Genomic DNA, 18,143 nt, shown 5'->3' on the forward strand with positions numbered 1-18,143 from the left:
GCTTGGTGTGTGGGTGTGTGTCCTGCGGTGGGTTGGCACCCTGCCCGGGATTGGTTCCCTGCCTTGTGCTGGCTGGGATTGGCTCCAGCAGACCCCCGTGACCCTGTGTTTGGATTCAGCGGGTTGAAAAATGGATAGATGGATGTATATGTATATCTATATATATATATATATATATATATATATATATATAGTGACAGATTGTGGGTCTCCGTGACCCCTTGAACCCTCAGACTAGACGTCAGACACCAGATTAAAGTCCAATATGAGTTTATTTGGACAAATTAGTGCACAAAGCACTCTCCACTCCACAATACTCAATAATAATCAATAATTAAACAACAATTAACACAATCCTCCACTCCCAGACGCGTTGCCACCCTTCCACCCAGCTTAGCTCGACGTCTGGGATTTCCCACAGTCCTTTTATATCCCCTGACCCGGAAGTGGTTCTTGGCCGAACCCACAAGTCCTTATTCCCTCCGGGTCAGGGTAAACAGTCCTTTCTTCAGCCCGGGAGCACGTCGTTCCTTCCTGTCACGTGATGATGACACACTCCCGGGTTATAGGGCACATAAGAGCCCACTAGCCCCCTTACAGTGACTCCCGGCGGCCCCCAAGGTATCCAGCAGTGCTGTGTATACAAACTACAAAGTCCATGAGGCCTAGCTGGAACTCGGGGCACCATCATGCTGTCCGGAGGGCTCCTCCTAGCGGCCTGGGGGTGGCGACCGGAGTCTGTAGCCGGTCATCCATCACAATATATTTATATGTATATATATAAACATAGGAACTGGGGTGCAGAAAAATGGTAGCAGGTGCTCTGGACTGATGAGTCAATATTTGAAATATTTGTCTGTAGCAGAAGGCAGTTTGTTCGTCGAAGAGCCGGAGAGCGGTACAATAGTAAGTGTCTGCAGGCAACAGTGTAGTATGGTGGAGGTTCCTTGAACGTTTGGGACTGCATTTCTGGAAATGGAGTTGGAGATTTGGTCAGGATTAATGGTGTTCTCAAGGCTGAGAAATACAGGCAGATACTTATCCATCATGCAGTACCATCAGGGAGGCATATGATTGGCCCAAAATTTATTCTGCAGAAGGACAACGACCCCAAAGTCATTAAGAACTATCTTCAGCGTAAAGAAGAAGAACAAGAAGTCCTGGAAGTGATGGTATGGCCCTCACAGAGCCCTGATCTCAACATCATTGAGTGTGTCTGGGATTACATGAAGAGACAGAAGGATGTGAGGAAGCCTACATCCACAGAAGATCTGGGGTTAGTTCTCCAAGATGTTTGGAACAACCTACCAGCCGAGTTCCTTCAAAAACTGTGTGCAAGTGTACCAAGAAGAATTGATGCTGTTGTGAAGGCAAAGGGTGGTCACACCAAATATTGATTTGATTTCGATTTCTCTTTTGTTCATTCCCTGCATTTTGTTGATTGATGAAAATAAATGATTAACACTTCCATTTTTGAAAGCATTCTTTGTTTACAGCATTTTTTCACACCTGCCTAAAACTTTTGCACAGTATTGTGTATGTATGTATGTAATATATATTATGTATGTATGTATGTGATATATATATTCGTGTCTTTTTTGTTTTTCAATGCAGTAATATATATTATTATAATATAAGATATATTAATATATAATAATATATATATATATTATTACTGCATTGAAAAACAAAAAAGACACGAAGAACGTCACTAAATTTTACAAGAACTATTTACAGGAAATCTTACTGTAATTAAAAAAAAAAAACTCAGTTCATGATCACAAAAACAGACGGCTCAGTGACAGCCCCAAACAAAAGCAGCTTCTCCGATGACATTTTGGTTTAATAGGCTCCTATAAGGCAGCAGGACACTGAGCCACCCAGCCTCTCTCCTGCTACAGCGTTTTCTCGCTCAACTGGCACGTGACCCGAAATTGGATACTGGCTGACGTCATCCAATGCGACGGTTCCTGAAGCCTCACTGCCACCGTCTCGCTTTGTGAAACACTGTCAGAAGTGTGATCGAGTTCAGAAAGAATCTTATCGGCAACAGGCAGACAGTAAGTACTTTGGAGATGCGCTTTATGGACGTGTGAGTTTTCATTCGCTCCATTAGAATTACCGCGCGCGGCGAGTTCGTGTTCGTTTGCCCTCCGCTGAACTTTGCTCGAGTGAATCCTCCTGTGGTAACCCGCGTACCATTGCAGTCATTCGTATCAGCAGTTCACTTCACGTGGCTGAATCTCAAATTTTAATTCGTAGCACCCAATCACACCGCTGGCGCCTGTTCATTCCCCTCTGAGTGTCCTTTTGTCGTTTCCTTCGCGAATCGCCGGCATCGAGCAGACGGCCATTCCACACGTAAGACGCTTTGATTTCTGCCTTTGTTTCTCTTGTCACTCCGCGGCGCTCAGTTCTGACAGTTGCAGGGTTGGTGACCGGCCGGACATTGAAAGAGCGGTGAGGAGTCCCTCGGGCAACTTTGTGTTGCTGCCTTACAGTTCTGTCAGAATGAATTTGAATCTCAGTCTGTTTTTTAAGTCTCTATGCAGTTTCCATGTCTGCTCTTTTATTCTTATTTTCTTCACTTCTGTAAAGATGCTCATGTTTAGTGGCCTGGCAAATCTAACTTGTCTTGGTGTGGTTGTGGACATGAATGTGAGTGTACCCTATGATGGTCTATAGCTGGCTCCTGCCCTGTACAGGTACTCTGGTTTTCTTCCTATACCCCAATAACTTTTTGTTTTGCACTGGACCACGATGGTGAGGTGGGCTGTGGGGGTCACTTCTTTGTGCCACTCTTAGGTGAACTGTCAGGACTGGCATCCCTCTTCTGCACAAGACCCACTTTCATTTAATTTGAATATTCATGAAGGTCAATAATAAGCCGCTTTTACTCTGGTCCCCTGACTTTTAGGGTTACCAATAGCACACTGGTCCTGAACAAACCTCTGTAGGTGATCCCTAGTCACACATGTGATGACAGGTCATTTTCTAATCGTGGATTTATACACAAGCACAAACAATCACAAGGTGTCATTACTTTTGTAAGAAACATCTAAAGCAGTTCAATAAATGCTGCTTAACAGGAGTTCTGAAATGAAGGATAAATGTTGAACTGACAAGTTTGATTTCACACTGGAAGCTTCAAAGCTGGTAAAAAGAAGGTGCAGATTTAGAAAATTAAAGCACGACAAGCTTGTGACATTTGATTTTTTGATTTAATTTGACTATTCTGTTAAATATTGCTCTTTAGTAATATTTTTTTAACCAGCTAATGATGCAAATTTAAATCTTGCAATAGCAAGTGTTGCAATTCAAACAGAATGGGTCTGTGATTAACTAGACTTTAAAATCATGTTGTTACAAAAACATCTTAAAGAGTTTTTATTTAAATGAAAGTATCCTGAATAATCTTGGAATTCAGTAATTCAACAGTATAATGTTTTGAATTAAAATTTTTAGTATGAATTTTAAGCAGTGTTTTTCAACTACTCTCCGAGAATGATTAGAAATGTGCACATGCTAAGATAAATCAGACACTTAATGACATATCATTCTTTATAAACTCTGTGCTGAAACTCCCACCAAGATTGTAAACCCTACCTTGTGCTATTGCACTGAGGATCTCCATCTCTGCCCCACATTACCTTTCAAGACTTGCGTTATATTTTGAGATTTATGAATACCAGTACTTCTTTAATGGGGGGGTGGATAGGATTTCTGTGTTTGCTGTCGTATCAAAGGGTATCCAGCATTGTAACATTGTGTTGTATTAGTATATCACATACAAGAGTTCTAATATCATAACATCTCTAATATCAACAGAGGGTGCAGAGTCATAATGGTGTGTCGTAAAGGCATGAGACACTCCCTGAGACTGTTTCATATCTGGTCACCTGGTATGAAGATTGATTACTTACTCTGCCCATGTGGTCTCGGTGAATAACTTGACTTGGCTTCTGTCTTAACTGATAAGGACATAGAAAAATGGGACTTAAATGTGTTACATTTGTATTGCACTTCTGAATTAATTAACTCCCTGTGTCCTATACAGAAAAAATGAAGAAGATGCCAAAAATGTATCCAGCCGGCCAGAAGAGTTTACAGAAAGAACATCAACGTTAAGAGGATGTCTCTGAAAAGAGAAACAAAAGAAAGGGTAGGACTAACATTCAGAGACCACGCAAAATTATAAACCGTATGAAGGTGAGAGACTGTAATCCTCAATATATGGGCCCAGATGAAGACTTAAACAGATTGGGCTCCAGTTTGGGCAGACGCTGCTACTTGAAGGACAGTAATGCCCACAAGCCGTCAGAATCCTCAAAGACTAACACAGTGAGGCCCGAGAAGAAATTGTGTCCAAATCAAACTGGAGAAGGTATGTGCTAAAATAAAATAAGGCAGTTATGATTTATCTGAAGGGTGCTTTCTTACATTTTCACTCTGCTTAGAAACAAAGGCTTTTTTAAAAATGCGGGTTTCATTTTTAAAGTATAAGGAACAGAAACAATTAATCCTGTGGATTGGAATGAGGAGGCCTGGCTGAGTTGTTCTTGCAGTTTTTTCACCCAACACTATCCGTTCACAATTTCCTTGGTTTGGGTTGTATCTCTTTTTAATAATAATCATTAGCTTAATGTCTTTATTATGAAGAAAACCTTTTAATAGATTTTAGACAAATTAAAGAGAAGTCAAAGAAAAGTCAAATCTGTTTGTTTCTAGCTTTCTTTAAAGAAACCCTTTCAAACTATAATGTATTGCCTTTTTACTTTCTCCACATGTAGTATTGTGGAGTAGACATGTCACCCATTTGACTGTTCAATAAATTTGCACAATTTAGACCCCTCTGTATGAAAGTGTTTCACGTCTGCCTGTGTGCAAGAATCTCTGTGCATCAGTGGAGTGCAAACCTGTGAATGGATAAACCAGTCCTGGTCACATTTATCATTATATATTCTGAAATTGCAAAGACTTTGTGAATGTGAAAAAAACTGGTCCACTGAACTTTACTGAGTTAAACAAACAAAATTGTTAATTAAAGCAGAATTTCATCTAAAACGTGTGAAACATTCTATGAGATTAGTTTTAAAGGATTTTGAAGCTTTTAGCCATTTCCTGGTTACTGTCAATTCAGTTGCCCCATATGAACAGGGGCTGATCTTTGTAATGTGGTGACTTTTTTATTTTTGAAGTTTTTGAAAATACAAGTTGGTACAGTACTTGAAATCTTTTTGAAATTCATACATTTTAGAGCAATAGAAAAAAATGTTGGTTCAGTTCTGGTAATTGTATTTTGTAGTCCTGTTTACTGAGTGGTGACTCTAATAAATTCACAGGTATGATCTAATGAAACATTTTACAAATGATTAATCACATAATGAGTTAAAACGGACAGGAAAACAAAGCCATTTCAAACTGACTAACATAAATGAAACAGAACAGTATCTGTCAATGAAAATCAAATATGAAGAACACGGCCAATTATGACAAAGCTAGGAGAGTGAGTACACCATGCCACCATCTTAAATAAGGAGGCAAGTTGAAATCACGTGATGGAGCTAAGCCACGTCAGCAGCCACAAAATGTCCACAAATTATGTGATTGACGGAAGGGTAAAATGACTTATAAAAATAACAAAAATACAGTGATTGGGGGGGTGGTGTTATAGTACAAAACATGGCCTAAACTCAGAATAGGGTGTAGGAGATATCAGAACTCGACAAATAATGCAAAAACAAACTTTAACTATAGGAAGACAGTTCAGTTAGTACAGTCTACATGACTGTATGCCACCCAGTAAAGGCGTTTAGTGTTAAGAATTATTACTTTTTTTTAGAATAAATAAGGCAAACTGCGAAAATTCAAAACAATTGATTTAGACGAACAGTCCATCCATCAAAAAACTACATGGAGTGAAGGAAAATGTCAGAATTAAAAGCATGATCTTCTCAAAATAAATACTATTCTGGTGCTGTATCAGTTTAAAAAGGGTCACTATGTAGACTGATGTCTTGGGTCTCTCGCCGTACCTTTTGCCCAACTTTAACGATAGGAGTAGCCTTACATTTACAATCAGAAAATCATTTGGCCAAGAGCTTTTCAAAAAGTTTTTGAGCCAAATTCAACTTTTCACAAAACTGTTAAATATGTAATTATTTAAAAACAGATGGAAAAGTGGAGAGGAAGGTGACTCAATGAATCTAGAATGACAACCATACAGGCACTCAAATGGTGACATTGTAGGAGCAGAGTGAACTGGTACATTCCTAGCAGAGTCAGCAATGGGTAGAAAATCAACGCAGTCATCTTGATTAGGACCAATCAAACAGCACAAGTGTTTCTGTAGGCCTCTGTTAATTCTTTACATTTGCCCATTAGCTTCTGGCTGATAACCAAACATTTTAAGTTTTATAGAACAAACAAATCTCTGACAGAATAGTTTCTAGAAGCGAGAAATAAATGGAAGACCACGGTTTGATACATCTTGATACAGAAAACCATAATTACTATCAGTCTTTTCTACAGGGTGGTCCAGATCTAATTATGCAGATCCAGATCATCTGGATGACTTTGATTTATGCAGAGACGATTCCAGTTCAGCACAAAGACGATTCTTCATGTCGTCAGTTTGCATACTTCTCGATGGTCTGGGATTTTTCGGGTGATTTTTTATGTAATAAACTGAATAAGTTATAGCGTAATGAAAATTGTATAATTAGATCTGGACCTCCCTGTAGAAAGACACCTGCCAGGTGTTTAGTAGAAGGGAATAAGATGCACACATTTCAAAACTCAATCTGCTTCCATAAAAATTGTATTAAAACCGTTGGAGGAAGGCATATCAGTAATAAAGTCCATGGTTTACTGCTCCCATGAATGTAATGGTAGCGGAGCAGTCCAACATGTAGCTTGTATAATCCCAATCATCTTCATGCATACTTTTCCAACAAACATTTGGCTGAAGTATCTTTAAACTCTGTGGTCCAGTGACACAGTTCCAATATTTGCTTTTAAATGCTAGGAGGAACACACACACACACACACACAGCCTGAAAGAAGGTATTTTTGGCAGACTCAACCTCTGTCATTATATTATCAATTAATGGTAAGAATATACAGGTAAAATTCTGTTACAACAAACTCCTAGAGACCTAAAAATTATTTCATCGTAATGAGATTCTGTATTTGTTACTGTAGTGCTTTCTTTAACTTGCGTCCAGGCATTTGCAATCATCTCCATAGCTTCTTTTGCATTAATTTTAATCTCCTCCTGCCTACAAGTTATGCTGACGCTAATTTTTCTCAGCATTTCCTTGCGGTAAAACACTTTCAGGGTGAAAATGATGCCCAAATCCAATGGCTGAAGCACTGCTGTGCAATTGGGTGGGAGGAATTCAACACGACCATTATCTAAATTTGGAAGCATGTTGTGGGCAACACAGTTACCAAGCAGGAGCCGAATCATCCTTTTCTTCATATTGTGAGGTTTCTGAACTCTTGAGACCCTCCCCACCCAACGGGAACAACACACCGAGGTGCGTCCTGAAGCACAATAGCAGCGTCTGCAGCCAGGGCAAAAACAGGCTCCTAGCGCTGCAGTGAAGCAACACAGAAGCAAATTCTAAAAGATCAGGGTCACACTATAAGTCCCTGTCTTGCACCCCAAAACACAAGGCTGAGTTTCAGTACTTTATCAAAACCAGCTTTATTCAGCTTGAAACAGGAATGGCACAGTTATTTAATGTAGCGTGATCTGCCACTCTGCTATACTCAGACACAGCAGTCATGCAGGGTCGTGGCCAGATCAGTGATCAAGTAATCCTGTTACCTGCATTTACAATGTTCCTTGCATATCACCCATTGATATTTTTTCTGTTTGCTTTGGCGGAGAGACGCAGCACAGCTTTGAGCCGACTGTTGCCCCGGCAGCAGATAAACAGTCTTCCATAAACACGGAGTTTGGACTTCGGGACGCTCTTCGGCGTGCTGTCTAGTTGAAGGAGGGCCCAAGAGAGTTTACAAAACTCATATTTTCTTGAATGAGTGCCACATTAATAGGAATGTTTCTTGAACGAGCATCACTGTACACATAAAAACAGCTTTTTCGACGTCTTCAAATGCAGCAGTTCACATACATTGGCAACCCAAGATTTTTCTTTTTTTGGTCCGTCTTTCAAGAAAGTTGACAGTGTTGATGGCGAAATTTCAAATTCACTGGCAACGTAGTTCACTGGCCTAATCTGTAAAAGCCAATAATGAAGTTGTCTAATGTCGACATGCTGGAAAAACAGAGATACAGTGAAATCTCCTTCTTCACAGTGTAAAGCTGCACCCAGTTGGGTGTGTCTTGTTCTGAAGACCTCCAACCTTTCTTGAGCCCATAAAATTGCACTGTATATGCCTGCCTCCAATCAGCAATCAGTACAAATGAGTCCTTAAATGTCAGAAGACTTCCAATATCGTAATGCATAAGGAAATATTCTGAATAGTTCTTCTTCAAATGTTTGCTAAACATCAAAGGGACAACCCTAAGTCGTTTTTGTTATAGGAAAGGGGCAAGTATATAGTGTTTTAAACAAATAAACATACCTCACTTCAAACTCTGTTCCATTGATAACCTGCAGCAAAATGGCCATTTTTGTGTTTAGCAAGATGAAATACCAAATTTATGACAAAGGATTGTGTTAACATAGCAGAAATGTGATTTTAAAAAAGGTTAAGTTATGGATGATAAACAAGAAGGCAGAAATTTAGCATCAATAATTTTAAGTTAGAGAGGCTTGAATCTCTGACATTAACTGGGGAACCTGTCTGGTTTGTATAGCAACATAAAGAACAACTTGTTGACTCTTGAATTTAAATGTGTGCAAGAGGTGCCGTCCTTCTTTGTAATAACAAGAGGATGGGATAGTTGATTTCAAATGGAAGAAATTCTCCGCCTTCCTTCAACTACATACTCCATAGCTTGGTGTGTCTGTGACGTGAGAAAATATTTAGTGTAGCAGAGTTAAAATACGGAACAATTAGTAACTGTGCTAGATTGTGGTATTCAGAGTAGGACTGGACATGAAGCAAATATTTTGAAGTCCTAATATTTGATGTCTGATATAAAATGGCAGGTCCTACTGCAATAAATCTGAAAATCAATCTTGTATTAGCAGTGCTCATTTCATGAGGCTTAATCAGTCTCTCTTTTCCAGAAAAACTCTAGAATTTTGACTGGGCAAAGTAAAAGGAGTAAAGGGTACTTTAATATTTCTGGCCTCCCAGTGTGTGTATAAATCTATTTCTACTTCTTGTTCCTGACCTCGAGCTGGATAAATATCAGTCTTATTTCTACGCGATTTATAGAAAAGAAAAATACATGCCTGAGCCTTTCTTTATTAATCAAATAACTGTAAAACTCATAGTTATAACTTCACTAAAGATCTAATGTCTCTGATGAATCATGGGATTTTGTGCACCACTACTTCTTCTTCTTTCAGCTGCTCCCGTTAGGGGTCGCCACAGCGGATCATCTTCTTCCATATCTTTCTGTCCTCTCCATCTTGTTCTGTTACACCCATCACCTGCATGTCCTCTCTCACCACATCCATAAACCTTCTCTTGGGCCTTCCTCTTTTTCTCTTGCCTGGCAGCTCTATCCTTAGCATCCTTCTCCCAATATACCCAGCATCTCTCCTCTTCACATGTCCAAACCAGCGCAATCTCGCCTGTCTGACTTTGTCTCTCAACTGTCCAACTTGAGCTGACCTTCTAATGTACTCATTTCTAATCCTGTCCATCCTCGTCACCCCCAATGCAAATCTTAGCATCTTTAACTCTCCTACATCCAGCTCTGTCTCCTACTTTCTGAGGTCTGCGGTAGGAGTAATGGATGCATTCAACATAGAGGTGGGATTACATCAGGGATCAGTTCTGAGCCCTTTCTTATTTGCAATGGTGATGGACAGGTTGACAGATGAGATTAGACAGGAGTCCCTGTGGACTATGATGTTTGCAGATGACATTGTGATCTCTAGGGATAGTAGGGAGCAGGTTGAGGAGACCCTGGAGAGGTGGAGATATGCTCTAGAGAGGAGAGGAATGAAAGTCAGTAGGAACAAGACAGAATACATGCGTGTAAATGAGAGGGAGGTCAGTGGAATGGTGCGGATGCAGGGAGTAGAGCTGGAGAAGGTGGATGAGTTTAAATAGTTTGGATCAACACTACAGAGTAATGGGGATTGTGGATGAGAAGTGGAGAGTGCTGGCAGGGTGGAATAGGTGGAGAAGAGTGTCAGGAGTAATTTGTGACAGATGGGTATCAGCAAGAGTGAAAGGGAAGGTCTACAGGATGGTAGTGAGACCAGCTATGTTATATGGGTTGGAGACGGTGGCACTGACCAGAAAGCAGGAGACAGAGCTGGATGTGGCAGAGTTAAAGATGTTAAGATTTGCACTGGGTATGACGAGGATGGACAGGATTAGAAATAAGTACATTAGAGGGTCAGATCAAGTTGGACGGTTGGGGAGACAAAGTCAGAGAGTTGAGATTGTGTTGGTTTGGACATGTGCAGAGGAGAGATGCTGAGTATATGAGGAGAAGGATGCTAAGGATAGAGCTGCCAGGGAAGAGGAAAAGAGGAAGGCCTAAGAGAAGGTTTATGAATGTGGTGAGAGAGGACATGCAGGTGATGGATGTAACAGAACAAGATGCAGAGGACAGAAAGATATGGAAGAAAATGATCCGCTGTGGCAACCCCTAATGGGAGCAGCCCAAAGAAGTATGTAAATATACGATGTGGTTTACTGTCTAATTTTGATCGCCCAGGGTGGGAGTTCACACTTATTCCAATAAATTAGCTCGTCAATTAGCACAGTTATACAAACAAGGTGGAGTTGTCATAGGGACCATAACTGATGTAATGAGTCCTTGGCAATGTCAATGTCACTATGCATGTAGATGTACTGGCTTTATCATCCTTGACATTTCTATCTGGGGTCTTCTCTAAAAGGTCTGCAGGTCATGTTGGCCACCCTTGCTGCTCCAGTTGCTCCTTATTTTTCAAGCCATCACCAAGCCATTAATGGTAGTTGCTAATGGCTTGTTCCTGGTCCATGGTAACTGCATCCTAATATGGATTCATGCGTTTGGTAATTCAGTCTGTAAATGTTGGGATTGTTGAAGTGTTAACTCCATTAGCATGCTTTTGTAAAGTGGGTTGCAAAAGGCATATACAGTGGAACCTCGAGATACGATCACCTCTGTATGCGAGAAAATCAAGATACGAGGAAAGTATGAGCGAAAAATTCAGATCTAAATATGAGCATTGGCTCGCGTAACGAGCCACGAACCAGGCTGTGGGTATAGCTCGCGGCTTAGCGAGGGGGCGTGGTAGCTGTAGCGAGCCGCAGGGCGATCTGCAGTGTGGGCGTTTCTCACCTAAGTGCACAGGTGGGAAACTGCCCACATCCATGATTGTTCCTGTGGCTGATGGGCTGCAGCTGCCATGTCCTCCCCGTATATATAGAGAAGTGCGAGCCGGTTAAGGGGGAGAAGAAGTAAAAGAAAAGAGAGGAGAGAGAACGGAGGTTGCAGGAAGCAGCAGCAGGAAGTCGGTGCGGGAGAGCGAGCGAGTGCAGGCTTGCGTGTAGCTGAACAGGCGAGCCAAACAGCTGAAGCAGGACGGTGTAGAGAAGGTCAGCTGCATTAAGAGTGTCTCGCCTGTTGCAGAGCCCGCAGGTGAGACGCTAACAGAGAAGAAGCACCGGGGATTGTCATCTGTTTTTTAAAGACTGCTTCCTGTTGACGTTTTAACCTCGTGTTAAAGGATTGTTATTCTTGTGTATTTTAAACCTCCACTTCACAACTGTTTTAAGGATTATTTATTTAAAGATTTATTGAATGCTCTACTGCACTTTGGAGACCTTTTTTTGATTCTTTTAATAATCAGTTATATTATTTACCAGTGTTATTTATTAAAGGTAGACTACAGTATATATTATTTATCAGTGTTATTTGTTAGGAAAATTGATTTTTATGTTAATATTTTTGGGGTGCGGAACGGATTAACTGGATTTCCATTATTTTCAATGGGGAAGTTTGTTCTAGATACGAGAAATTCGCTATACAAGCGCAGTGCTGGAACGAATTAAACTCGTATCTAAAGGTTCCACTGTACTGTTAAACACTGAATATTCTCTTGTAGTGCTATTTTATTTTAAATTTTGGTCATTTAAAACTTTAACTCTTATTTTTATTTCTATAGATTTTCAAGAGAATGACAACTTGTCCTCTCTTCAGGGTCGTCCACAAATTAAACAACCTGATAAGAACAGGAAGAAACTGGCATCTGCAACAAAGACCTTGGTAACGGCCTCTCAGCACCCTAGATTGCAGCCTATTGTGAAGCTAACAAGGATCGATGCCATCAAATCTCAAAGAGTGTACAATATAAATCCAATCCGCCAACAGTGTGTGGAAACATTTAAATACAAATTGAATTCTAAAGATAATGGAGGGATTCATGGGAGTAAGAAACCGTATCACTGTCCTGAAGGTGGGAAACAATTCTCAGATAGTCACATGCCTAAGAAACGCAGAGAAGATAATACAGGGAAGGAGTCATACCACCGTTCTAAATGTGTTAAGAACTTTTCAAAACACAGCCATACCACAACTCCCATTGTAGAGAAACCATATTTGTCTAAACGTGGCAAACAATTCTCACAAGTGAGCCACCTTCAGACAGACATGATTGGTCACGGACGACAGGGTTTATGTTGTTGTCCAGTATGTGGTAAACATTTCTTTGACAAGAGCCGTCTTCGCAGACACAAAAGAATTCACACTGGAGAGAAACCATATTGTTATTCTGAATGTGGCAAACGGTTCTCACAATCAAGCCATCTTCAGACACACATGAGAGTGCACAAAGGAGAACAGCCATTTTCCTGTTCTGAATGTGGCAAACGGTTCTCACAAGCAGGCCATCTTCAGACACACATGAGAGTGCACAAAGGAGAACAGCCATTTTCCTGTTCTGAATGTGGCAAACGGTTCTCACAAGCAGGCCATCTTCGGACACACATGAGAGTGCACACAGGAGAACAGCCATTTTCCTGTTCTGAATGTGGCAAACAGTTCTCACAAACAAGCCATCTTCAGAAACACATGCGAGTGCACACAGGAGAACAGCCATTTTCCTGTTCTGAATGTGGCAAACGGTTCTCACAAACAAGCCATTTTCCTGTTCTAAATGTGGCAAACGGTTCTCACAAACAGGCCATCTTCAGACACACATGAGATTGCACACAGGAGAACAGCCATTTTCCTGTTCTAAATGTTCTGAATGTGGCAAACGGTTCGGACACACATGAGATTGCACACAGGAGAACAGCCATTTTCTTCGGACACACATGAGAGTACACACAGGAGAACGGCCATTTTCCTGTTCTAAATGTGGCAAACGGTTCTCACAAACAGGCCATCTTCAGACACACATGAGATTGCACACAGGAGAACAGCCATTTTCCTGTTCTAAATGTGGCAAACGATTTGCAAGTAGCAGTAATCATCTGAAACATTTAAGAGTTCACACTGGTGAGAAGCCCTATTGCTGTCCTGAATGTGGCAAAAGATTTCCAACACAAGCAATCTTCTGCGTCATGCAGAAGTCCACAATTAAGACCATCTTTAGGCCTGTTCTGAATGTGGCAAGAAATTCTCACAAAGAGGCAGTCTTCGTAGACATATAAGAACACACATTTGATAGAGGCCATACTCGTTTCCTGATTGTGACAAGCTATTCACCGATAACTGCAGCCTTCATAGTCACAACAGAATTCATTCTGGATTAAGGCCATATTGTTGCTCTGAATGTGGCAAGCGATTCATACAACCCTGCAGTCTTCAGCGACACGTAAGAACTCACAGAGGAGAAAAGCCATACCGTTGCTCTAAGTGTGGAAAAACATTCATACAGAAAACTCCTCTTCAGGGACACATGAAAATTCATGCTAAAAAGGCAAAGTCCAAAGAGACTGTAAATAACAACAAGAAAAATCAGAAATAATTCAGTCAGGTGTGGAAAGAAAATTGGAATTGCTCTGCTAGTTGGTTACACAGAATGCATTTGGCAAAAATTGGCAGACTCATTTAGGCAACGCTGCTTATTAATTTACTGTAAGTGGCTTTTGCACTAATGACTATTGCACATTGTACACAGGTCTACTTTACAAGTTCTAATGTTATTTATCTTATGTTATACTTCTATGCTTTTTTATATTTTATTGTACTACGAAGTTGAGAGAGAAACAGTATTTGATTCTCCTGTATGTTCTGCACATATAGTGAATTGACAATAAAAGGCTATTTGATTTGATTTCAGTATTTCTATTATCATTTCTCCAGAGTCCGTATTGGTGTTCACACCACTCTCTGGTGTGGCTGCTGCTCTTTCTATCTGAAGAGTTAGTCCAGCTGGGGTTCGATCAGCCCAGTAACGTCTAGCGGTCCCTCACAACGGGAGTGTATGAATATACCGAGGCATGTTTAGCATACAGCTGATGACGTGTTCATCTAATATAAATAAGGCCATATATGGACATCCTGTATTACGTTACACAGAGAGATACCTGATACTTCAAGTCCGGAGTGACCTTGAGGGGCTGCATACTTGAATGAACTCATCCTACTTACAGCAGTCAGACAAAAAGAAATATAACTGAACAACATAATAGACAAAAAAAAAGGTTCTCCGCTACGGCCGCCACTACCCGCTGTGACAACTTCATTTCTATTCTTGCAAATGCTTCCCCTCTTTAAAGGCAACTCAGCTTGCACCCTATTAGTTTTTAGCGGCCCAACATTTTTTGTAAAAAATATATTGAAAAAAACTTCAAAAAGGGTCAGTCAGGAATTGACCTTTGCACCCCTAAAGTATCAGGTCCATCTCCTATAGCAGTGAGCCACCAAAGCCAAACTGACCAATCAGATTGCTCAGAGGGACCACACACTCGCAGACAGACAGACAGACAGTATCTTTTTATTATCTTAGCTATTAGCTAAAGAAGTGACCTTGATGGATTTAATTATCTGTTCTCGTTTGGTAAATGTCTTCTGCTTCCTGTGACTCAATCTGATGTTCCTCAGGTACCACACTCTGTGGTTTGCTGCCCTTCTCTTCATGTAGGGGTATCTCTGGGCACAAGACACTCTCGTTCACGTCCGGCCCTGGTACCACAGCTTGTTTGTGGTCTTCTGCTTCATGCAGAGGGTGTCTGGACATCACACACTGTTATGTGTTTCACATCTGGTTCTGGTCTTATTGGAGACCATGAAGATGTCGATGATGTGCCAACTTCTGGATTACGGAGGAGCACAGCAGCCCACTCGCCTTTCTGCAGTAAGACTCTGTCCTTCATGCCATAGGGGCAGCCACTCCAAGTGATCATCCTTGTGAAGTTCACCGCCCCTCTTCATAAAGTGGTGACATCAGAGGACTGAGGTTAACGTTGTCACACAGGAGCTCAGCGTGTCTCCCAGCTTCTTACCTTATTGACGTGATGTCGTCCTCTGCTCTGTGTGACCTGTGAAGTGTCATTTCTTGCTTTCCTTTCTTTGACTACTGGACCCCAGTTATCTCAGACTGCTCCATTTTAATGGAGTCACCGTTCTGTCACATAATGTCAGTCCTTTCCTTCTCTTCACTGGTGTGTTTTAGGCAGGCAGGTCATTCTTTCAAACCTGAGCTCCACCACATCACCACTGCAGTATCTTCATCAGCTCTTCTTCCTCAGTTCACAATTGAGCTGAGATCTCACAAAGCTGCCGCACAGCCTGTCCATTAAGTACCAGGACCAGATGGAGTGCCGACTCTCCCAGGACCATTGCTTTAGTTGTGTCACCACCTCAAACGTCACCTGATGAGCCTCCCATGCTGAACTACCGTCGTGCTGTGGAAGCTCAGTCTGCACCTCAACACTAATAGAGAGGACATCAAAACCTTCATTAGAAATTGGACAATTTATCTGTAATGGTGACAGAATGACATAAACAAAAATGTGAAGGCTCACAGTAAAAGATACTTCAGAAAGTTTAAAAAATAAATTCAAACATAACAGGAATGAGGGGGACAACTGGGAGACATTTTTATGTTTACAAGAAAAACTTAAAGAACCAAAAGTTACCCTGAGAGCCACAATTGTTCTTTACAGCTCCTCACTTGAGTACGTGTGGCACAGTAAATGTGACGAGTTGATGTCCATCTCATTTATCACCCGAGTGCCCTGCGATTCTAAACTGAGCAGCTGCAGGTTCAACTCAGGCAGTTCATGGTGGGCACAGGCAGCAGGCGGGCACATCATTAGCTTAACATTTAGATTGGCACTGCCACATTTGTCCAGATGACGAGGTGACAGGAGATGTGAGGGGGCTCAGTGTAAGAGCAGACAGTGATGGACTCGGAGACACACACACACACACGCTGATGTTCTTGTCTAAGCTAACACTACAGCCGTCGGGTTTTAATGAATTAACTTGGCGACTCCACACCGTGGCGTGTACGTTACACACAAAGACAAGTGTGGTGAACATCAGAATGACAACACGATCTTCATCCTCGCTATTCTTTTGTTCTACTCTTTGGAAATCTTTTCACTTTTATTTTACTTCTGGTGAACTACTTTTAAGTTTTCATTTTGGTCTGCAAAAAAACGCTGGTGGAACACTGAGATGGTAGAAGGTTCAAGAACATAAGTCAGGCTGAGCCAGAACTGATTAAAGGGCGTAAGGCCTGAACATTACGGGCAGTTTGGCCTCACAGCACTACGTCCCATTAAATTCAGAGCTAGAGAGGAGCTCAGTGTCTCTTATGCCATCCATCCCACCCAGAGACCACACTGTGGAGCAGTCTGCACACCCACATAATATCAAAAGGGGACACAAGTAGCAAAAAAGAGGAGGTTTTGCTTACAAATAAAGGCTAAATATGAGAAAGGGGAGACAGAGACCCCAAGGAGGTAGAATCCCAAACACTTAACTCTACTCCACAGCAGTAGCTCTAGTTAGCCATGGGGCTGCTGGCCCACTTACCCACACACAGCCCTCTCTCCTTCTCCACCAGCTGAGCTCCCATCCAGTCTAATCCTTGATTTCCACCTCATCCTGGGTCTTCTCAGATGGACCTTTAAAGCTACAGAGCAAGTGTAGAAGGTCTGTTGCCACCTGTAAGTAGTCACATCTCACACACTTACCAGCCCAGAACTCCTCAATAAAACACACTCTTCATCTATGTGTGAGAAACGTAGCCCACCTCAACTCCAAAGTGGTCATGGCATACAGCTTTCTAAATGGAGAGTATCCACAATGGGCAGCATGGTGGCACAGTGGTAGCGCTGCTGCCTCACAGTAAGGAGATCTGGGTTTGCTTCCCGTGTCCTCCCTGCGTGGAGTTTGCATGTTCTCTCCGTGTCTGCGTGGGTTTCCTCCCACAGTCCAAAGACATGCAGGTTAGGTGCATTGGTGATCCTAAATTGTCCCTAGTGTGTGCTTGGTGTGTGTGTGCCCTGCGGTGGGCTGGCGCCCTGCCCGGGGTTTGTTTCCTGCCTTGCGCCCTGTGCTGGCTGGGATTGGCTCCAGCAGAACCCTGTGACCCTGTGTTAGGATATAGCGGGCTGGATGATGGATGGAGTATCCACAATGCACTGGGGCCAAGAACAATGAAGTCCAGCAGCCGCTTTGCTTTGTGATGTCCCCAGCTTGGACCTTACTGGAGTAAAATCTTCACTTATGTATCCACCGTGTGCTCACAGTGATCTGTTATATAGCGCCTTTCATGTCTGTGTTGGACCTTCTTAACACACATATCACATCATACTATTACATGTGTGTTATACACAAAGACAAGTGTGGTGAACATCAGCCTGACAACACCAGTCTCATTCTCCTTATTCTCTACTTCTACTCTTCACACAGTTTATTTAACTTTTATTTCAGTTCCGGTCCACTAAATTATAATTTGAACAAGTTTGGTTTTAGTTTCACTTGGTGAAAAGAACACTGGTGGAGATGGTGGAAGGTTCAAGAACAGAAGTCATGCCGAGCTCTGATTGGTCCAAAAGCACAAGGCCTGACCATTACACGATAGTCAGCC

The 18,143-nt window shown here is 41.7% G+C and overlaps 1 protein-coding gene across 1 annotated transcript; it reads left to right on the forward strand.

The window, feature by feature from the left end:
• The first annotated feature begins 1,949 nt into the window (after positions 1-1,949).
• LOC114644821 (zinc finger protein OZF-like) lies at positions 1,950-13,294 on the forward strand. The gene is made up of 3 exons (XM_051921646.1): positions 1,950-2,060; positions 4,058-4,384; positions 12,258-13,294. Exons 2-3 carry the CDS (start codon positions 4,204-4,206, stop codon positions 13,292-13,294), a joined length of 1,218 nt encoding a protein of 405 aa, XP_051777606.1. The 5' UTR covers positions 1,950-2,060; positions 4,058-4,203.
• The last annotated feature ends 4,849 nt before the right edge of the window (positions 13,295-18,143 follow it).

Source organism: Erpetoichthys calabaricus (assembly GCF_900747795.2).
Source record: "Erpetoichthys calabaricus chromosome 1 unlocalized genomic scaffold, fErpCal1.3 SUPER_1_unloc_16, whole genome shotgun sequence".
Lineage (NCBI taxonomy): Eukaryota > Metazoa > Chordata > Cladistia > Polypteriformes > Polypteridae > Erpetoichthys > Erpetoichthys calabaricus.

Bases quoted from the DNA above. Each gene is read 5' to 3' on its own strand.
- LOC114644821 (XM_051921646.1), top strand. From the start codon at position 4,204: ATGAAGGTGAGAGACTGTAATCCTCAATATATGGGCCCAGATGAAGAC. The intron at 4,385-12,257 runs GTATGTGCTAAA...TTATTTCTATAG, and splicing joins TCCAAATCAAACTGGAGAAG to ATTTTCAAGAGAATGACAAC.